Source organism: Merops nubicus, unplaced genomic scaffold (genome assembly GCF_000691845.1).
Source record: "Merops nubicus isolate BGI_N331 unplaced genomic scaffold, ASM69184v1 scaffold20947, whole genome shotgun sequence".
Lineage (NCBI taxonomy): Eukaryota > Metazoa > Chordata > Aves > Coraciiformes > Meropidae > Merops > Merops nubicus.
In genome coordinates, this window is record NW_008618576.1 from 58,519 (window position 1) to 82,257 (window position 23,739).

At 37.3% G+C, this 23,739-nt stretch overlaps 1 protein-coding gene across 1 annotated transcript in view; it reads right to left on the reverse strand.

Moving 5' to 3' along the window:
- Positions 1-23,739, reverse strand: part of PDZD8 (PDZ domain containing 8) — a gene marked incomplete at its 5' end in the record, with an annotated part of 56,543 nt that overhangs the window by 25,508 nt on the left and 7,296 nt on the right. Inside the window, 2 exons of the mRNA XM_008943501.1 lie at positions 6,967-7,069; positions 12,066-12,188. Coding sequence (XP_008941749.1) covers positions 6,967-7,069; positions 12,066-12,188 — 226 coding nt within the window. The remainder of the gene's footprint in view (positions 1-6,966; positions 7,070-12,065; positions 12,189-23,739) is intronic.

Sequence of the window (23,739 nt, forward strand, 5' to 3'; positions counted from 1 at the left end):
TCTCCAAACTCAATCTGCCAACTTGGTAACAACAAGAAACCAAAACAATACCCAAAACACCCACTCCACCACTGCCTGCCTCCCAAAAAACAGCTACCACAAAGCAACAACAAAGGAACAACAAATGTGGGAAAAATCCTACTAAAAATAAGTGAACTCCTCCTGGACACACATTTGCACACAAACTCTCCCTACTGCTTCTCTAGTACAGTGAATGCAAGTACAATGAAGTGCAAGATGTAACTGCAGGCTCTTGATAAACTTCTAGTAAAAAGCTACTTGGTAGCTTTAATTGCTCAGACTTTGGAAACTGATCAAAGCAAGTGAAGTGGTATTCAGAACAGGCTTCTCAGTAGTTATTACTGTGCTGCTAGGTCTATAAACAGGTAAATTTTTCACACTTGGAGCCAAGGACAATACCAGATTACTGAAGGCACTAATGGGTCAGCAGTAAAACACTGGATATTCTGCAGTAACTCCAAGCACTTGCCTATCCTTTCATAGTCTGCAGAAACCACAATGTCATTTTCTCTTCTTTAATTGCAAGAAACTTCCAGATGATGAACTACTCCTGCGAGGAACTCATAGCCAAGTTACCACTGAGAAACTTGCAGCCAGAAACTAACACCCCTACAACTTTGTCATGTGTCAAGCCTCTACAGGTCTCATATTGTAGAATTTAACTCATTTTAGGAGAGTATATGAGCACTAAGTGCAAATACCTCACTATTTCTTAACTAGTATTTTTATTCAGAGCCATGGGCCCCTTTTCTGAGACCTTCTACCCACACTAGGCTTTCTCTCTTTGTATTGTTACAGCCTAGAAAACACTTTATGCAGTAACTGAACATTCAAACAGGCTCTGCTCATCTTCCAGTATTCTGGGAGATGTAACCATTCATCAATGGAAAAAAACAGTTTAGGACATGCCCAAGAGTTGAGTTTACAGAAACATTACAACATCACTGAAATCTATACAAATGGGTAGTTTCAATTCAGTTACCTCTATAGGAACAGATCCCAACCTCTCTGTAATGAAAAAGCCTAGTACGTTAAGAGGAGATTAACATTTATAAAGATGCTATGAGAAAATAAAAATAACTAGAAGACTGAAGAGGGGAAAAAATGCTACAAGCCAATGAGAATGAAACCAGCTTATTTTTCCAAAGGTGGTTGTGCATACCGGTTTTTAAGTCCACCCCCTTCTACTCCAGCCCTGTGCAGCAGCCTGAGCTGCTGGCTCACCTGGCTGTACAACTTGGCAATCGGCTGTCACAAGAGTTTAAAAAGTCATTCCAGAAATATACTGAATTACCCAGAAACCACTTTGTTTACTCTGGTCAATAAAACACTGTTATCTCTCTTACAATAGGCCACACTGTTTATACAAACAAAGTTAGCTTTCATGCATCAACCATCTATTTATTTAGCAAGATCAGCTATCACTGTAAATCAATTTCTTTGCAAATGAGGAACACAGCTGCTGTAAAACCTACTTAAAACTCTTTCCAGCATCTAGTATTTGGACACAGTAGAACAGATGACAAGCACACAAAAAATATAAAGTCATCAGCACCACATCTAGTGACAGTGTGCCCATCTTAGCTTTTACAGGTATTTTTACTTAAATAATAATAGATAATAGAAACAGATAATATTTAAAGGATAACATTAAGTAAACATTAAGTTCTAAATATAAAGGTACTACAAAGTAAGTTTATAATTGGTATTCAAACTGGATACTATCAGAATATGGAAGACAGGCAATTCAGAGAATCTGTACTATAATTTGGTTATTACATGAGTAACCTTCAAGGGAAAACAGAGTGAAAATGAATGTTTCAGCTCTAGAAAACACATTAAAAGAATAGAATTAATCCCTGATCAAGCCTGAAGTTTCATATAACTTTTGTCCTAGAACAGCCATATAGGGATGTCTTAAAAAGGTGAATTCACCCCATACAACCATCTAAAAGGCTTGTACCTCTTTCAAGATGCTTTCTGATGATCAGGAGGAGGCCACTACCATGCTTGTAGAGACTACAACACCCTGCAAAATAGCATGTTGGGAAATCCCAGCCGCTCGGACAGTATCACCAGTGGCACCTGCAGTGCAACTCTGTCACCACGTCTCATGTACATTGACTGGACAGTCACCTGTCCCAGGTGAGGGGATGTGTGCCCAAGGATGTGGCACATGACAGCTTTTGAATGGTTTATAAGCAGGCAAGATGTATCAGGTCAGGCTGTGATTAGTGTGACAATATCTGGTTCCAAGCAATTATTTCAACATACATGTAGAAAAAAAAAAAAGTCTTTTGGGGGATTTTTTTTTTTTTAATGTTTGTATTCAGTAGTCCCTAGTAAAGAACTACAGTGCATTTTCACAGGTCTCATTAAATCACAGAAAAGCTTTCTGAAGCCTCAAGTCAAAAAGCTTAAATGTTTAGGATAAGACTGAAAAAAACCCTGATGGCCTTCAAGTTTATTTGAAAGACGGATTACAGAATATTATGTAAAGCACAAATCTCAGAACTATTCCCCATTGTATTTACCAATATTATCAAATTTTACAAGATCATGAATTTTCATAAAAAGTGACATTTTCAAAAAGCTTCTGTTCCTTTAATCCTCCTCCTTTCTTTTGATAGGATTAAATGCTGAAATGGCAGGCTGTTGAATAAGCACACTGAAATGCCAACTGTGAGGCATTTAACTCCATGTATTTACAAATTAATGTTTCACAGTTGCTTTAAATTTTGACATTATAGTTTAGTATCTTCAGGCAACTCATTTCAGAAGGTGCTGGATTTGATTTACATTATTTCTCATTTTACATTCATATCTTATGGTGCTGGAATACCTTTAAGTTTCCCTTAATCCCTGATAAAGGAAATATAACGATATGAAACCCTGAGAAATATTGCTTTGTTTTTATTAACAGGTACCAACCATCCTGCCTAAAGCAATTTCCATGTTACCATTTAATTTATCTATGAAAGGCCATATCCATCAAGACAACCTCACCAAAAGAAGTGGAGACCACAGCCTATATATGTGTATGTCTTCACATGCATAAATTCAGAGTGCAGTACTGGAAGACAGTGTCACTGTCTCCCCCTTCAATTACTCCAGTGCTGACCAGAATGTTCAGAGTGGACTGGAAGAAGTATCAAGCAGAATTCCTAAAAAAGTGGTGGGATGCTTTTCTTAATTCTTTGTATGATTAGGTTACTTCAGAAGGTATTTATGTGCTCCTGAGACAACTGCTGCAGAAGTTAAACCCTCTGGGCTACTAGATGTGGCATTTTAGATGGAAATTGTTTACTTTGCAGAGCATGAAATGCAGTTGCTGTATTAGTAAAGTTAGTATTTACAGAAAAGACTTTAAAAAATAGTAAGAACACCCCTCCACCAGAAATGCCCCAACACTTACAACCTTTATGAATACAAAACTGTGGCTGCTCCTACAGTACCACCTCAGACAATGTACTAGTTGAAACCAAAATTTAAAGACATTTCCTTGTATTTTTCTTAGGTTATCTAACTTTATTATTTCAAGATCGATAATGAGTCTCTTGTGCTTCTAAATTTCTATACAAAAAAAATATTTAAGAGACAATTTGGACAGAATACATTGTTTGCAGTCAAGCACCTCTCCCCCATTACTTTAGACTCACAGAACCAATAAAAAGCACAAGCCACACAGTTTTCAGGAAACACGTTTCCTGGTTATAAGAGTCTCAGAAGATGGCAATCTATTTGCAACAATTTCTACAATTCGTAGACTATTAGTTTATACATCGGAAAAATCAGTACCTGAAGAAGGGCAACATGACTACCAAGATATGCAGAGCAGTTCATAATAAACAAGATTCCCATTTCAACACCACTAGACTCTCAATTCATCTTCTCTGCAGTGCTGGAAGCAGAGGGAAGTGCCCATGCTAGCCACTTTCAGGAGTGCCCAACATCCATACAGTAGTCAAGGCACAGACTATGCAACATAAAGGGAACTTAGAGCTGCAAAGCTACCTCATGTCTTTGTTACTCATACTTCAAGATCATTCCTATATCCATTCTCCTGCCACTTTTAAGGAAGATCGACTGTATTTTCCTGCTATTCATAAAACAACTTTGGTTTCTGCTGGAAAATTTTGTTATTCTTTCACAACCCTACACGTGCAGCATGGGCACAGGTAAAGTCAGAAGCACAATTCTCAGCAGGTGTGACAAGGCCAAGGTCCACTCTGAACAGATGTGCTTCAAAGGAAGAAAGGACAACTCCTTTTGTGGGTAACAATCAATCTGGTATTGCTAACTGGCAGTTCGGTGGATACAACCATTCACATTTATGACACAACCTCCACCTAATATCTACAAACATATCTAATTATTTAGACATCTAAGTTAGCCATAGAACACCTGTCTAATAATCTGATGCTGCTAATACTAATTATTACACCCTATCCATACATAATTAAGTTTTACATAGCAATGCAGTGATTAATGTTAATTCCAGCAGCATGTACTGCTAATTAAGATGCTGAAGACTGTTTACAAGCATCACATGGGAATGTGCCAAGTCACCTCTTGGAAGTCTTCCCGGTGTTCCACACTGATCTGATAAACAGGAGCTTGAGACACCTTTGCATTATAACAGACACTTCAATGATGCTCTAGATATGTTCAATAACACTGAGTCTTTTTTCAAAACCAATTCTGACACCTACTAATATTTCATAAATAATGAGATCAGATTGAAGTCTCGCCAAAACTCATTATGAAGTATTAAACCTCTCTAATCTTTTATCGCTACTACTAACATAATAAAAAGAATTAAAATGCCAGGAAATACAGAAAGTTATGAGAATTTTCCTCAGGAACATCACAGAACATAGCTTGAATCAGAGGATGTATTGTCATGTCTAAGTGAGTTTCTTATAAATTAGATGGTTTTGAACCAGAACATATCCTTCTACTTTTAACTTCAACTTACTCTGTTTTCTCCTCCCTAGTTTCTGAAGTTTTATTCATTCTAACAGCTTTGTCTCAAATAATTATTGCACATGTAAGCATTAAAAGAATAATTTAATATTAGAAAGATACCAAGTATTGCAATCAGCTGCCTTGTGATTAATATTGCAACAGAGCTAGAAAAAAATCACAATTAAAGATACAAGTAAGCTTCTTGTTTGGAAAATATTGCAATGGTTTTTCTTTATAATTTCCTATTTAGCTATTCACACAGTTACAGTTTCTGACAAAAATAACTAAGCCCCATTGTTGAATGTGCAAGTAACACTTATTTTGTTGCAAATCTTTGGTAATACTGTTGCCACCCAATGAGATGTTCTAACATTTTGTGGGTAATACTGTTGCCACCCAATGAGATGTCCTAACATTTTGTAACTTACGTTGCATATTTAACCTGATTTCCTAAGGAAAAAGATTTCATGAGTTCACTACATCTGCTGAACAAAAGTTGAGAAACAAAAGCTATTTCTGCAATTTGCTCATTTTCAGTTCCCATATTATACATATCATGATTCTCGTAAGCAGGATCCTAAAACGAGGCTGCCCATCTCGTGGCCCGAAGTTCAAGGTGGTTGAGCACAGTGAATCTTTAATACTGACAGCAGAGCTGGACATGCAGCAACTCAGGCCAGGGACTCTCTGCCCTCTAGCAGGCAGTGCTTCAGCGATGCTTAATGAAGGGCTGCAAACCAGATGCACAGAAAGCCCTTCTGAATATATTGCAGGCCAGATCCCTGAAAGCTTAAGATATTTTAGAAACCTGCAGTTTCATTTTAGATGTTGAAACAGAAGATGAGTTCTTGGGGGTTGCACCCTGAGTACTTCTCAGTAGTTTTAAAAAGGACCCAGCCATTCCATCCTCCATCGGTTTAGTCCTACTGCCATCTGCTGTCACAGACACACCGGTGCCACGCTGTCTGCAGAGTGGCTTTTCTTTCCTCTTCTGTTAGTGTAAAATACATTCCATTACTCCTACTCAACATTATCTAAAAAGAAGCACATGTTTATTTGTCCAGAGAAATGTAATGTTAAATCAGTGTACTGCCACCTTCATTGCTAGAGCACCAACCTGGCAGATCTGTGCATGGTTTCGTGCCCAGCCCAAGAAAAGGGTCATTCACGTGACTATTAGCAGGAGCAGGTCCGGTCCCAAGAGAGCACAGGTGAACCTCTACCCACCCATCAAGTTTCTCATTTGACTCAGGAATACCACAGCTGAGACAACAAGGAGCAGCTTTTTGTCTGTTGCTCAGCCACACACTCTTTTTGGCAAAACATAATATATAGTAAGCTGATATCAGCTGAGCAAGTATCATAGCATTTGTCAGAAGGAGTTTTAAAAACAACGCAAAGTGGAGTTTAATTGCAGAAACTGAATGAGCTGCTGAAGTTGTGGATCCTTGCTGCTCAAGTGGAAAAATAATGCTGGTCTCCAAACAACTCTGGTCAGATATAACAAAGGCACTGGGCTTAAGCTAGTTGCACTCAGCCAGCAGAGCCTCCGATTTTTTTTAATTTTTTTTGCCATGATTTCTTCACACAAAACCAATTTTTAACTACATCTTTTAAAGCTTCTGGGGGTTTTGTTTTTGGTCTTAAAAAAACATTGCTTATTGCTCAGCATAAGCCAAATTCAATATCTACCACAATATCACTCTAATGCCAAAGTGAAAGGCACTTTCATGTATTGCACATCCTGTTCAACAACAAAAAAAACTAGAGATACCTCTCACCCTCACACACACACAAAGGCAACTTGTAGGCTGTAGGCTGCTAAACTCATGTTATCGAGTCTGATAATTAGTAAAAGATTAACTCTCAATATCACCAATAATTCTACTTTCTATATTTGCAGATACTTGCAAATAGATATCACAACGCATTGAGTGTAAGACACACTGCAGCATGCAAAGATTATACTCTTTTTACCGTTTTAATAGAGCTTCTTGATTTTTCTTCCCAAACATTACTACTCAGCTCCATTGTGCAATGAACATTTGTTTCTCTTTCATAGGATCCAAACACAAGTAACCTGAAATAAAAAAGGCTACAATAAGAATTGCAATACTATTACATATATCCCAGATATTGTATTAAACTCGCCATTCTTCATTTACTCTATTACTATTATCAATGTGTACATACAGAGAAGTCCCCACAGAAAAGATTCCACTCACAGCCTCACACCAAAGGAAAGAAAGACACTGCCACCCTCTAGTGGAAAAACTCCATAACTATTTAACCATAACTTAAATTTTTTAACTAGGGTTTTTTTGTTAGGGGGGGATTGCCATTGTGTTTTTCTTTTTTAAATGAAGAGTTCAGTTGGCAGACTAGCGTTTTTCCATAAAGAAATTACTTAGTTTTTTAAAAAGCAACAATAGCCACAAGAGTCTTTCATTCTAGTCCTGAACTTCACAATGTACTGCAGTTGTTCTTGGTTCATGAGTGGTACTGTAGATTAAAATCACAGTGTACTACAACTTACGTCTCTATTTCACTAAATCTGGATCTTTCCTAGATCTGTAATTTATCTGTAGCACTTAAATGAAAGATTGGTTCTTCATAAATTATACCCTATTCCAGAAGGCTATAAGGCTTTTCAGGTACACATTTGTATTATAGAAAAGAAAAAAGCCACAATAACTATTATGCTACAGAAAAGCAATACAATTGCATACACCTTACCTCACAGCAGCTGGAAGAAAATATTTTGGAATAAAAACTTAAATCTTCCTCTTTCAAAAAAGCCATTAGATTTTAACTACTCCCCAAACCTTTTATATACATTTAACAAGGAGTTTTTAAGCTCTTATTCAAAGTATCTTATTTGTGATTGTCATGTTACACAATTCTTTAGATGATTAAGACAAAGACTGTAAGAAAAAAGAAGGCCAATTTTCTCTGTACCTTAATGTTGTTAAATAAAGTTTCTAGGTTAAATAGTTGAGCAAAAAGTGCCTAGCTTTCCAGATGTGGAGATATGTAGCAAACATACTTTGAAAATTAAGTAAGCATATTGAAAACAAATTCCACCAATAATTAGAATTGTTAAAATTAAGCTAACCTCAAGGGAAAAGACCTCTCTGGCTACAACAGGTCTGTAGCTTGCACTGCAGCAAGGACACAAACAAGTATTTCTTGTCTATGTCACCCTGTGCAGAATTTAACTGCTTTTAGCTAAGCATGTGACTGCACAGGGGAGATGATAGGGGAACATCCTGTTTGGGTTGGTACCTGGCACCCCTGCTTTACAAAGTGTCCAGTTTTGGTTCAGAGTTAGGGGCTTTATCCTGCAAGCCCATCTTCAGGTGGGAAGTTCACATGCTCTACTGAAGCACCACAAACAGCAGCTGTCAACCTCATCTCCAGCTTGACCTTCAGCACTCATTTGTCTAGACACTATTGATCCGATGACTACAAGCAGAAATCCAGGCTCAGGACCAACTGATTAAGGTCCTTTGTCTGGATAAGACTCGGTTTGTTCACGGTGACATGACCTGACGAACTCACGCCACCTTCACTGATTTTTAAGCCATCCCCAGCAATCCTCTGTGGCTTTTCTGTTCTGCTTTTAGTCATGCAGGTTTTCCTCATTGTCTCATTGATACCAGACAGTTCATTACAACTTTTCTACAGCTGATCCCTGGTTGCACATATTTCATCTTCTGGTCACCTAGACACACTCCTGGGGAATTTTCCAGGGGTACTTATTGTCCCCTCAAAATATCAGCACAGTAGCTATTTAGCTATCTTGTGCTGCTGGCAAATAAGATAGAAGGACAGGAGGTAGGTCAGAACAGGAGTGAAAGCATTTCCAGCCAAAATGTTAATATAGAAGGTACAAGGAAAACAATGAGCCATAATGAGATTTCGCTTTACATTAGGTTACCAACACCCAACTCAAACATATTGCAAGACACCAAAACTACGTATCTAAATTTTAAAGAGCTCTTGATGCTGGAGTTTGGAATTCAATTCCCAATGCCAGAAAGACAAAGCATAAATTTCAACTGCAGCTGCAGTAAGGAAATTTGTTTGAATAAAACCTCCATTAACACACAAGCAGAGGTTACTGTGTTGTGTAACACAGCTGCAGGTAAAGACAGACATTATGGTTGTGTCACAACACACCCAAACCAACCAGGTATTATGGAGATATCTATATCCTGCAGATTAAATGTTTCTAAATTGGTATGAAAAGACGTATGAAAGACATCCTGGAACAAAGTTTATAACCCCAGCTGTAACCAAATCAATAAAGAAATGTGATTAAATTAGCAACTGAGTAATTAAAATATACATACAGAAAGTATGTTTATATTCAGCTGTGGTCTTTCTATTTGCAAGTATTTTAGAAGCTGAAACAAGCAGAGTATTTCCCAAATTTTAAGATTTAAAGCCTATTCAACATTCGCTTACTTAGAAGTGCCACTGCTGCACATTTAATTCCACTTGAAGACAAAAGGAAAATTATCCATGAAACTCTGAATTTGACAACTCAGTCTCAGTTACACTCTGTGGTATTTCACTAAATAAATATCTAAGTTTCCTTGTCCACAAAGGTTATCTATTGAAACAAATGCTAATTTAGAAGGCCCACTTGATGGCATAGTTTTGGAAGAATATTCTCACATAATATAAATTGGAGCTTACACACTTTCAAGACTTTTACATTTTCAAGACTTTAAGATACACTAAGTGTATCTTAAAAAAAAAGCAATATTTAACAGCATATTGCTTCTTCTCTTTTCCTTAAAAATTTAATGTAAGGACAGATAACAGGATTTCTGCAAAAATTGAGTTCTGTGAGTGCACTGCACTGTACAAGAAAAACAATACAAGAAAATACATTCCCAAGAAGTAAGGAATAAGCTTTGCAAATTTTTGACTATTTACAAATGTCTCATCCTTTTATTATTTTTTAAATGTGCAAAATTTATTTTTTATACATTTCCTTGCTGTCATGCTACTGAAACATCGTCAAGCCTGCAATTAGAAAAGTGCAAAAAGTGCAGGTATTGGTCAGGTGAAGAAGAAAACTAAACTAGAAATTTGTAACACAAAGTTTGCTAAATGTTTTATCACTTTAGTTTCACCATTGTATTTAAGACCTAAGCAGGACAAGTAACAGAACTGTTACCAGTCTAGATGGAATTAGCATTAGAGTCCCATCCCAAAATCCATACAGAAGTCAAAGAATAGCTAACTGTACTGAGGGAGAATATTAAAACCTTCTGGGGCACCGAGCAAAACTGAAAAACAGGAAGAAATTACAGTGATCTTTTATTCTGGAATGAGAATGATCAAGAAGAATTTTCAGGTGCCTCTGGCAGACCTGAGTGAAAAGGCTCTGTATTTTGGTACCCAGTGCTGCACTGCAAAAGAACCATTGGGAATGGTCCCAAGCAATCTTCACAGCAGCTCTCATACAGTGGTGGTGGAAAAAGGGAAATCTTGTCACTTTTGTATACATTTCCTCTTTTACTACCAAGTTCATCTTCAGTGCAAAGTAAGGAAGAATATTTACTCACAGGAGGACTCTGTGGACAGCAGTTGCAGTTTAGTTCAGAAAAGAATGGGACACCTGGATGATCTGAGAAATTACTAAGGGACCGAGAGTCAGACACCTAGACTGAGAGATGTCTGCTGAGACACGATTTTCAAGTGTGTCAAGAAACCCCAAATTGCATGAAAAAGCTGAAATCAGACTTGAAGCTTAAAAGACCTGACAAGCCAACAACTGCATCCTCTCCCAGCCATCTGATAAGCATCTGTGACAGCTGAAAATACTGAGAGGTCAAACAATGATGTCAAACTGAGCAATCTGGCTTCTACAAGTAATGGAAAGAAACAACACTCCTGGTATGTTGGTGATGTTACACAGTGTTCCAGATTCAGGGAAGACACAGTACTTAAGATTACTTTCCAAACCAAGAACTGCACACAATTTAAGGTATTGGGCTCTCTTATAATAAAAATGGATGCACTACTGGGCTGAAATTGGAGGCTGCCTATAACAAGAAATCAGGAGCTCCCTTACTCAGTACAGGTAAAGAGGAAATGCTCTTAGCAGCCAAGAAGTGCAGAATCATTTAATATTCTTGAATCATTCACAGAAAAGATACCACAAAGTTAGGGAGACAGCTAAATGTCCACTTTATTAAAAACAAATCACTGCTGTGACCCACAGAATGCTTACATTCTTCTGGAAATCCATGGCACTGATAATCTACAGTAGTAGAGCAAATATAGTTTAAACACTTGGACAAAGCTACAGGAAAAAAGTGCAAGGAGAACCTCATGGTAATATAAGCAGTGAAGAGAACAGCATAAAAAAGAAGTGTTGCTGCAAAGCAGAGTTTAGTTCATAAAAAGCAGAACAGCACATGACTAGATCAAAGCCTAAGCACTACTTGGATAAGATCTAACAAACCAAGAACTAAGGTCTTAAAAAAAAAAAAAAAAAAAACCAAGCAAACAAGAGGCCACACACCTTTTCTCCAGCTTGAGAGAGTAATTTTCTCTTCAAAACATGAAGGAAGCAGATTTTATTTCTTCCATTATTTTGTCCAAGACAAAGACAATAAATAATGTCTTATAAAAGTTATTTGGATTAATCTAAGTAAGGCTGAGTGAAAGAATTATTTCCCTTTGCTTACAACATAATACAATAGGATAATTACAACATTTATACTGTCCTGGAAAGAGATTCATAATTTGGTGTGCCAAACAGAAAACAAACCAAAACAAGTAACAGGAGGCACGGACTAGCTTGTTACCAGGCAATATTCAGAAGAAAGGCAAATGCCTAACACCCACACAAAACATAGAAGTGCCTCAGAAACTTGGTGCAACTTTCATGTGTTCATACTTACCTGAAAAATAAATTTCTTTATTAGAGCACAATCATGACACTAGCGCTGCTACTTCATGAATCAGAACAGGCCTACAGCTACCATTACTGCAAACTTAAGAAACACAGGTATTTGCTTAGTCAAGAATGAGCAAAAGGCCACAGACCATACCTTGTACATTCAATTAATGTGACTTTTAGTCGACCTTCTGTCAATAGAACATCCTGTACACAGAGGTCTCGATCTTCATATTCATCAGGTGGCAATACTTGAAATGGAAAAAATGGCTTAAATCTGAAAAATATAGAAAAGACTTCTTAATTCAAGTGATATAACACTGACAGAAATTTATACACACAGAACAGGATTACAATGAGTCTTTAGTACTTCTAAAGAGAATTACCACTATTTCTACGTATTTGTTAAAAGGGACATGTAGAAGCTACTAAACCTTTTTGAATGCAGAAGACTGGAGAACATATAAACAAAGATTGTTTCACAGGAGTAGACAGAGTTGTATTTACTAGTACAGATAATTTTGTGAAAGTAGGAAGCTGATTAAATCACAGAACATGGTTATCATTGCAAACCTAACTGAACACAAGAGTCCTTCTGCACATCTTACCAGGTCTTTAAGTTCAGCTACATAAAACATCACAGCATTGGAATGTGAAAATATGCTATGACCCTAAAGCATAAATTTTTATGACACTTCTGTACTTAGACAAATAAGTGTGCTGTTTAGTAGCATGGAAGTTACACAGACTGATACTTCTCTCATTTTGCAAAAAGTGTTTGGTTGCTCTTTTCCGACAGTCTTCTTGAACTAAAATAAAGATATAGATATTCTAAGTATCAGCCCTTGAGCTCTACTTCGCCATCACAGCATGTGAGTCACAGCAAAAGCAGTTCATGTTCAAGATACTAAGTGTCTAACACGTTATCTCACTACATAATTCTCCCTCTAATTAGAATACACTAAGTTACAAATACCAATTTCATTTTTAAGTGGTAGTGCTTCAGTGTTGGACACAGCCACTATCTGAGGGAAAGAAGAGGGGAGAGGCTGCCCAGATGCAGCCCAGTCCCATGGCAAACACACACATGCAACCCCACCAGCAAGGGCCATGACCCTTCAAAGAGAAAGGCATCACAGAATCTGCACTAGCATTTACATCAAGTGTTGGAGAGAGTACTTGCAGAACACTCCTTCCGTTTTGATTTATTGCTGTCACTTCCTAGCACTGCCCCCTGCCTTGGTTCCATCCACTGCCACAGCTTCCCATGGATTATTTCTGCTGAGAAGACTTATGCATAGCAGGACACAAGCACCACTGCCTGCAGGACCTATCTGCCATTTCATGAGAAAGAAGTCTTTCATAAGTGCTGTTTGCTCAACCACCAGAGGCATCTGCTTGTCACATTCTGCGATGGCAGTATGTTCAGGAAACGGTCACGTGGGTCTGAACTGAAGAGGTTCAGAAATCCAAATAAATAATTAAGCTCCCTTTAACTGTCGGCACACTCTTGGGGAGGGAGCTCGACACCAATTCGAGACAAGCAGTTTCTGACTCCTGTGGAGCCATGAGACACTTTTGTTCTCCTTGTGAATAAATACAACTCACTCTGGCTATTCTCCTGAAATCACATTCAACTTCTACCTTCAGTTTGTCTCCAAGTTTCTCCTTCGTTAACTCCTTCAAGGAAGAAAACTTTTTCAATTAGTCAAGTAAAAAAAATTCCATTTTAAATACTTTGTTCCATTTTAAGTCTGTGTCCAGAGAACAGGAAGCTATTAAATCACACAGGCCATAGTTCAGGCTTATGAGCCTAAACAACCAACTCAAAACATGCCTGACCCCCCTATTTTCACTCTACAAGACTTACTGCCTGGCCACCCCCCCACTCAAGCCCACCCCAAGTCACTACAACACATACTGCCCCATGTGTCTCTCACTCCAGGCACAGGCAAGAGTACCTTGTTTCTTTTAGAAATTATTTTTACCCCCTCAAAATACTGACTTAGCTCAGATTTTGTTAGGCAAAAAAGGAAGAATTAGGAAAGCACACTGGAAAATAATACCAAGCTTTGAGTGAATAAATACTTGTAGTTTGGTGGGGTTTATTTGGTTTCAAGCAGAAATAAACAACTTTTCAATTAGTTCAATTCAATTACAAGCAACTGCCCATATACCTTCTCCCACAATGTATGAAAAGGAAAAAAGGTAAGTTTTCCCTGAGAACCTCAAACTAATGACCACCATCAGGAGCCTCAGTGAGCTACTGGAACAAGCTTTCTGGGGGGGGGAGGAACAGAGAAAGAAAGAGGATCCTATAGGTTACCATGACCTCTCTGAATTTCTGCAAATGCCAGACTTAAAAGCATTGGTACTGTTAAACTCTTTCCATTATACATACACCCCATAAACCAGCCTGCAGGCTATATAACAAAAACTTGGACAAATTTATTTCCAATACAAGAAATAAGAGTAAAAAAAGCAAAACAACAGACTAAAGTATTCCACTAAGGATGCAGCCATAGCTACCTACATATTCCAAAAATGTCATCTCTCAGATAACTTCAGAACAAAGTGTTAAGTACAGCACACATGGCAACCTTTTCCTGCAGCACTGAAGGGCAAAATAATCCTCTGAACAAGCCATTTTCCTTGGTAGATTAAGACCTAATGCTTACTATAATTTTGTTTTGTTTTCAAAATATTTTTTAAAAAAATACAACAATGAATTAAATCGGAAAAAAATCTAAAATACAAATACATTTATATACAGTTATAAGCAAAACACTTTACAATGCATGCTTAACTTGGTGCAGCACTAGTTAAATTTTCTACAAATATGGGATTAAAAAGCAGTCACACAATTTTTAATTTACAACAAGCACTTACATTTATATTCTTGCCACTGCAACCGATTTGCAAAATCCTTCACATGAAAACCTAATATATTGCCTATTTCCATTGGCATTAGCCACATCCAAAGAGCTAAATCCCACATTAAATGCATTTTTAATGTTTAAGTGCCTTCCAATTTTGTAACATAGCACTTAGCTATTGAAGGTAATTTACTGAGAGTTCATACATTTCCAAAACAAAATACTATTTCAAGTAGATTACATATTAGGTAAGTGAACTGTGGATAGACTATTAAAGTAGGAGATAACTCACATTTCTTTGGAAAGACTTTCTTGCTGCAACCTGGTGAATTAACACAGACCCAGACGGCCAGACTCTGTTCCCTTGAGCCATAAAGCCACACAGAGGTGGCCTGAAATCCACACCCAGAACCAAGTCAGGCATCACAAGCACCCACCTTCTTCCCCACAGCAGGGAAGGCCTATGAGCTACTCTACCTTTTACAGTCACCAGTAACAAAGGGCACTGAGGAGTGAGTTTGTACAGTGCCTCACTGTTGTGATTTTGTTCAGCCCAGCAGGAACACAGCAGATGTTCTCCTTTCTGTGGAGACGCCAGGTTCCCTGCCCTTGCAACATCTAATTTCCCTGCTTGAAAACAAATTGTTTTGCTAGACAAAATGTAATTGTGAAGTTTGTTTCATAAAGCATTTACAGTGGGTCAGCAAAACACACTTTTAATATGAAAGCCAAGCTGTATTTCATCAACTGAAGTACCAAGAGTAGGCTTTTAGCTAACAGTGCCAATAAGAGTTCAGCAAACAAGACAAGATACAAACTATTCCCAAATGCTGCAAAACTACAATGCCTTTGGTGATTCAGTATCTTCTTGACCCAAACTTTCCTATGTAAAGGAGAGAGAATTTTCCTCTCATCCTGTGTTCGTCATTATAATGTAGAACTTGCATCCCTTGACTTAAAATTACCCCTTACTTAAATCCTTTGTGTAAATAACCTTGCTGTAACTTCTGTAATAGCTTTAAGAGTGCATTTTCATACCCACTGATGTTTAGTCCATCTTTAAAAGACAAAAGGCCACCAATAAATGCCTTAGAGAAACTCATCACACTAAAAAAAGATTGTATAGCCTACCAATAAGCCTCTACTCAAAAAGAGTCTATAAAGAAATTCAGACAGCAAGCCAAATGCCTCAGGTCTTCTCAGCTCATCTCTGCCCTCACCACAGCAGCCCTCCCTGGATCTGGTCAGCTCTAGCAGGGTGATCTTGTGAATTCAAGGCTGTCACTTTGTAGACTCTCAACAAGGAAAAAGTGTTTTTATTTGGTTGTCTAGATTTTTAAACACTCATCTAGTATTCTGAGCTCCCTTTCTTAACTTTAACCAGTAACCAAAATGTAGTTACATAAATTGGTGGATCTCTACCAGTGGAGAGCAAGCCTGTAACAAATGTAATTGCTCCATTCACTGCTGTAGCCCAAGAAAAAGGTTCTAAACCATGGCAATGGCGTAGGGAAACCTAATAATTGCTTCTGACTGTAAAACTGTTGAAGAAATGCTACCAAAAGGTACTTTAAAGAAATCCAGTACCTTTCCAAGCATTCTTAAACCATTACCAGGCTCCCCAGGGCAGATTTTCATTGCAACTGTATTAGGCTCCTTTCAAATGGGATCTAACGCTGCCATCTCCTTATTCAGCAAGTTCAAAAAAGGCAGAAATTCATGCTTTTATCACAAGCCCTTGACCTACAAAGCAGGATTACATCAACTCAATCCATATATCCCAAGGCCTCCTTTCCAACTCCAAACCTGTCAAAAGATACTAAACAACTATTGGAAGTAAGGTAAGTTTTGTGGGGGAGAGATTTTACTGTCTTTAAACAGTATTTATTAAGTCTTTGTAAACTTTCCATCTTTTCCAAAGAAGCAGAGTAGGCCCATCATAGCTATATGAGAGAATAGAGACCTTAGACCCCTGCCCCAAAACCCTGCTTGGATGTGGCATGCTATTAAAAAAAATAAAGTCTTTAAAAGTGCCTTAGAGCAGATGCTTGTACTGTGTTTTCAATTTGTTTTCTAAATTATCAGTCTCCCTCCACAAATTTATCATCTTATTTGTTCAGAAGTCTAAAATTCAAATATCACACTATTAAGAACATGTTAAAAAACAGCATTTTAACTTAATAGTATGAATAGAAATATAAATATCCATCAACTGAATTTCATGTGAAATTTTAGCAAGTAAAAAAAGCCTACAAAAGTAATATTTAAATGAAGCTGTCAAGTACCAAGATTTCTCAAATATTACAAGACAAAACCAGCAAAAAAAATTTCACATGAAGAACTAGGCCAGATGACTATACTGAAAGATAATTAAGATAAAGTTGCTCAATTAATATACAGGATTAAAGCTGTATTTAATGTAGCATAATACTGAGCTTTTCGACATACAAAGCACAGAAGAAAAGCTTCCATACACACCACACAGTATATCTCCACATGAAAAAAACTTTGACACTTCATTCATGTCACATTTCAGAGTCACTTCAGTGGCTCATCTGCTCTCACCACCTCACTCAAAGTCTAGATGAAAACTGCATCTGAAAAAAAATCCCAAGCAAATATTTGTTGCCCTATTTTTGGGTGTTTTCAGCCCCTGAATAATGCTATTCTTCCTTCCAGTTGCCAGTTTGATAGAGGAGGAACACATGTACTCAGAAAAAGTCTAATTCACTGGTTTAGTTTTAGAAATATTTGATCTACATTCTCAGTAATTTTATATTCACTATTCTGTGATTTTGTTTGTGGTCCTTCAGCCAACTTTTAACAGAGAAGAGGACAGGAGTCTTAGTTTAGGACCTTAGTTTAATTAACCTATTACCTAAGTTAACTGCTCTCACCAGTACCTACACTACATTAGTTTTAGTTGCATAAGGATATTAAGAACTGAGGGGAGAAAACCCCACACATTTATCTGGCCAAAGATAACCATGCACTTGTGTTTCTGTTCATCGTATCTGTTAAGGATATCCAGAAACATGATTTAAAAATTAAGAGCTAAACACAAACTTCTAAAGCTCCCAATGTGCCATTTCCTACTTGGAAGAACAAAGACTTGGAGCTTCACTTGCAAATGCAGCAGGAGGCTAGGATTTGGTAGAGCTTCTGCTAAGAAGCGAGAACACTTTTCTAGAATAACTCCTGGGAAAGTGTTTAAATTATTCTCTGCTTTTATAAAGGAAATTTGATGTCTAATAGTTGTCAAAAGATTGATGCGTATCTGTTTAAGACCACATTAATCACTTTGTTTTATGAAATCCAGCACTACTGTACTGCCATAAAGACTAAAAAATTTATACACCTGACACTGTTTAATTAAGTTACGCTAACTGAACTTTTAAATCTTAATATACAAAGCAAAAAGACTTTAAATCTCTCAAGAGTCACAAAATGCAAGCAGCCTAGGGCTACCTAGAATATACTGCAAGTCTTACAATTTTCTTTACTCCTCTAAGTAAAAATTAAATCAAAATCTAAAGTCAGATTGTAATCAGTATAGCACCAATTTACTTTTGCAAATGACACTATTTGAAAATTCTAGTATTCAAAATATTTTTTAAGGAATAACTGCTGAATTAATTTTCAGTTTGGGGATTATTCAAAAAGTTTGACTAACTACAGAACAGTCATTTTCAGATTGCCTTTTTTACTTGATTCACAGAAATACAAATCATATGCTTGTAAAGCACATAGATTTCAAAAAGTGTAACTGACACCAGATATTTTAAGTCAAAAAAGTCCTCTGTTCTTACATTGTGTGTAATTTAGGATAAGAGTTTATGTCTACAAAAATTCTAAACTATTACAAACCACCCTTAAAAAGGCACAATCACATTAGCAAGATTTTTAAAGTACTTCTCAGCTACCATTTAAGCTTGTTAGGGTTAGGTACTATAATGCAAGCAGCTTATTCTTCACATTGAAGATGTAAAACCAGAAATCATACTTATTTTTAAAGTAATTTTTTTTTTTTTTTTTTTTTCAAAAGAAAAGTACCACTACTGTAGGTTTTGCAAAAGCAAGTCTCCAGCTTCTACTGATTTCACAATGAACAAAGCTACAGAACCGTGTCAGTATTCATACTCAGGGCACTCTGGTAATTCAAACTATACTCTTAATCAGTAATCTACTCATTTCAGCTTTACCCACACCCATGGAAATCTGGCTCTCAAAAATTTCAAAAGCATTGCAATGAGAGAGTAAGTTTATTTTCTAGGAAATTGTATGGAAAACTGCAAATCACTTCTAGCACTCCACCCACTGTGTTACAGGATATTCTGCCACAGGCATGTGGGAGGCTCATACACACAAGTTCTCAATATATGCACAGTCACTTTTTAAATCAAAACCATATAAAAAAGGCATTTTATTATTCTTCTTTTCTTAAAAAAAAGTTTCACACATTTCCAGATTCTTCAACTACAGTTTTCTTTTCTACTGTGACATCAGTACTTCTGAGGTATCTCTCAAGTGAGACACTCAAGACAAACACTTAAAACTTTAAGACCCATTCTACAAGAACAAATAAAAGAACAAATGTAAATAATCAAGTAGCTCCTTCCAAAAAGTTTGCACATTTTTTTTCCTGCTTATGTGACAGAAGTAACTGTAAATACAGCAAGGAGTCTTAGACATTTATCATTGCTGCCTGTATTCAAATAGCCACAGGTAAAAAAAAAAATCTTGAATCAGACTTATCAAAACTATTTTCTTATCAACACAAACAAGATCAATTTTACTGTGCACAAATTTGTTTGTGTTTCAAGAATAGCATTTTTCCCAAATTCTAAATTCCATAAGTACTGAAATAGCTTAGTTAACTCAATGCAGTCACTGCCTGTTTGATCTCAGCACTTTCATGTGTTGTTTTTTTGTTGTTTGGTTGGGTTTTTATAAGTTGTATGTGACCGAGCTGAAGCCAACTGTTGGCTCAAATTAAGAGAAAGAGATTGAAATCCTGCTATATTTTGGTCTCGGACAGGACGAAAGGAAAACCTCCCTGTCTAACCAGAAAGCCTGAATCGTTGTGGCTGTGCTCCAAGAGGAACAGAAGATGCAGAATGTGCTCTTGTTCACATGGAGCTGGAAGAGGCAGATGTAGTTCAGCAACTGGCTTTTAGGCATTCAAGCAGTACAGCAGCAGGGGGAGGGAAAAAAAAAAAAAAAAACACACCACCAAAAAACCCCCAATCCATCCTAAAACTCTACCTTTAGCCAGATGGATTAGAGATTGGTTCCAGTAACAGGCTAGCAAAATGCTAGCTTATTCTCACTCCAGCAATATATTCTCCCATAAGGACGTGTCACGTCTCTACAAACATCATCTCTGCAATCCTGGTCAGAGGAAAACAATGTTGATGTTCTAATAGAAGTCTAAGTTCTGTACATGACTCATTCATTGAGCTCAAATTTTAATCCTCTGCTCTAAACACTTGCCTATATGAAAACTAATGACGTCCCCCTGGACCACTTGGACAGAAAATTACTGTCTCGCTGCTGAAAACAGTCTCTAACATCTGTAAACCAAAAGTGAAAAAAGTATTTAGATCTGCTCAGATTTCTAGACATGACAGCTTTCCAACATTTAACATCCTTCCTTGAGTAAACTTAAAAAATGCTTGAACTACAGAAGTTTCTACTCAGCCTACATTTATCTAGTCCCTTCTGAGAAGAGAAATAGTCCAATTCACATCCCTAGTGTCTTCAAAGTGGTGGAGACACTCAAGCTCAGGATTAGTGGTACCATTTTCAAAGCTGGGATGACCTGCAGTTCACCTTAAAATTGTGGATGAAGGTTCTTTAACTGCCAATAAGGATCCGTTTTACAGACAGCTCAGCTATTCAGACTGCAGTGGTGGAGTGGGCACCAATGGGGACCAGGGAACACACCATGGCACATACTTGCCAGCTGTCCCTCAGGCAAAGGTGCCACTGTTAAGTCACAGCACTTTATCAGTGGGCCCACTCTGTGAACACACAGGACCAAACAATGCAGCAGCTCAGTCTGGAGGGGACCTGTGGCACCACTGTTGACAATCAAACACAAGAGTGGCTTGTGAGATAATTAACAGAAAAGACTCTTGCACTTTGCGAATCCTGCATCACTGAGGGCAAGTTCCAGCTGGGACTCGTGATTACATCTGGAAGAAGCTGCCTCTCCAGTTACCACAACCTTACCATCCAGCCATAATTGGGATATTTCCTCTCATTTGCCCTTGTCAGATAAACAAGGGAAAAAAAAAAAAATCCTGAGTTTCTGTAGTATTGTTCTAAAACAATACCACTGACTAATACTGCTGTTCCCACCCTACCTCCCCTTGTAATCCACTGGGCTCTTTGCTTGGCAACGTTAGGATCCATTTTGTTTATTCTACCCTATTGCATTAAGTATTGTTAGCAAGTATGTAGAGTTATTCTTGAAAAAAAAAACACAAACTGTTGGAAGTTTTCAGAGTTACACTGTATCATTTCCACCCTTTAATTACTTTGGAATTATTCACCAAGCTAGATCATTCATACTGGTGACTCAAACACCACTGTGAAGCCTTCTGCCACACTACTGCAGGACTATGGTCTGCAGTTCTTACCCTTCCTATTTCACTACACAAGTGACATTCATGTAAAAGTCCAACTGAGTTCTTACTACACAATGGCTTTAAAATACTGTATAAAAAATGTATTTGACAGGGTATTTTTCAAAGATTTTAGCATCATTTAAAGCATTTTACATATGTGGTATTGGTTATTCTATTAGTATCTTCATTTCAGTGACAATGGCAAGCAACACAATCTTGGACTTAATGCCATTACAAGAGCAGATTATAATATTTGTACACATTTCCTTTTTCTTTCATTTTTCATAACCATGTTGCCATTAAAACTGACACAGGGAAATACATTGAAACTTAGCATTAATGCCAAGTTTAGAAAGTGAGGAGCAAAGTATTTAGAGTGTTACAATTTCCATTTGGTATTTACAGGTAATTTTAAAATACTGCACAGAAATTAAAAATCATTTGTGAATTTACATCTCAAATTGTTCCTGTAAATCTCACAGTTAAAGCAGCACAAAATTGCTAAAAATGTATTCCCCAACGATTATCCTAATTTAATTTTACGCTAGTCGTATCTAGCAATTAATTACTGTCTTTGAGTATGTGTAACGGTCTGATTAATTCTATCATCAGCAGATCTTTGTAATACACTTCATTGCAGACAGATTTTTACTGTCTTTACTTTTACTGTACTATGATTTTATTTTTTTATTACAACTTTTACTTTATCTGGTAAGTCTTCAAAAATGTGAACACTGTGTTGCTGGAGTAGAAGCCCTGTATTTTCCATTACATGAGACAGCTTTAATGGAGAAGACTAGGTGCACTGCTCCTCACAGACCATTATGCTGAACTACAGCATAGCTGCAAGTTGAATTAAGAAATTAAAAAGGTAAACTGCTCTCATGTAGGTTTTTAAGGCTCAAATGAATTACAACAGCTGGGGTGGGAGGGGGCGGAGTGAATCAAAGTAGCTCTCCAGAGCCCAACCCAAAATTGAAAACAGTTTATGCCTTGCACCTCACAAAAAAACCCACACTTTTTTCCATCCTTTGCTACACCTACCATCTCCTTGGCCATTTTCACAGCTATATATGGCCACAGAGAGGCCACAGAAATGCTGTTGGGCTCCAGCTGGGCCCTGCAGTAAGCAGAGATGCACTCCCAAGTCCCAAGAGGGCTCATTAACTCAGGCAGGGCTCCACACAAGTAAGAGTCCTTCGAGAAAGAAGAGTGCTCAGTGAAACTGATGCACCCCAATAGCTTTGGGCAGGCCTGATGCAGAAGTCTGAGCTACAAAACCAAACACCACATATATCTAACTTGCTAGTTAGAGAAGTTTAGGAGCACCCACATCCACAACACCACAGACACACCCATTCCATTGTTGAGAAGGCACTTTACCTGTAATGTAGAAACTTTTTCCAACACAAATACATCTGTCAACTTGAGCCTTCATTGCAGATTTTTTTTCCCCACTAATTTACCAAATACATTGCCTGGGATGATTGAACATCCCAAGGGTCTGAATTCTAGCCTGGATTAGATTGGCTTGTGAAACAACTCCAATTTGTTCAGCATTGGAGGTAAATAATAATAGGAAGAACTTCTGAAACTTCTGTGGATCTCACTCATGTCTCTCAACCAAGATTAACACCATTCCAGCAGTACATTCTTTCCTTTAACCAGAAACTCAGTGACTGCAGCAGAAACTACTTAAAGAAATTTAGAAATTCTGCAATCAGCATAATAGATCACAATTAACCTGACAAATGTTTATTAAATAATGATTCCCAGATCCCCTTCACACAAACTGGCATCCACTCTCATTTCCACAATGAGAATTTATCCACTTATGAATAAGCCCTCTTCAACCCTTCAAAACAAAACCAAACACTTTCAGCAGACCATTTTTTCTTGATTATATAAAATACTGATATTCATGTATTACATGGAATGGAACCTGCTCAAAAAGCTAATTGCTCCTAGCAAACATTTATAGTATTGGATCATTGCTTTCTTCTGGACAAAAGCACAGCTTGAGATCATCATACAAAGACTTTTGTAGTTCCACAATTAATGGATTTTAGCAGATGGTGGTGGCACGAGTTATCTATTAAACGGCATAGCTATGTAACGTTCCCTCTATACTCATTTTAGACAATAAAGCTTATTAAACCTAGAAGTTTTACACTTAAAAGTTTATTATTCTCTCTATTCTCTAAAGAACAGTAACACCACGAATAATCAAATGTTGAAATAGTTCTAAATCAAACAAGTGTGAACATGAACTGTAAACACAGGAGGATATCGGGTGACTTCAGGCAATCTCTGCAGGAAT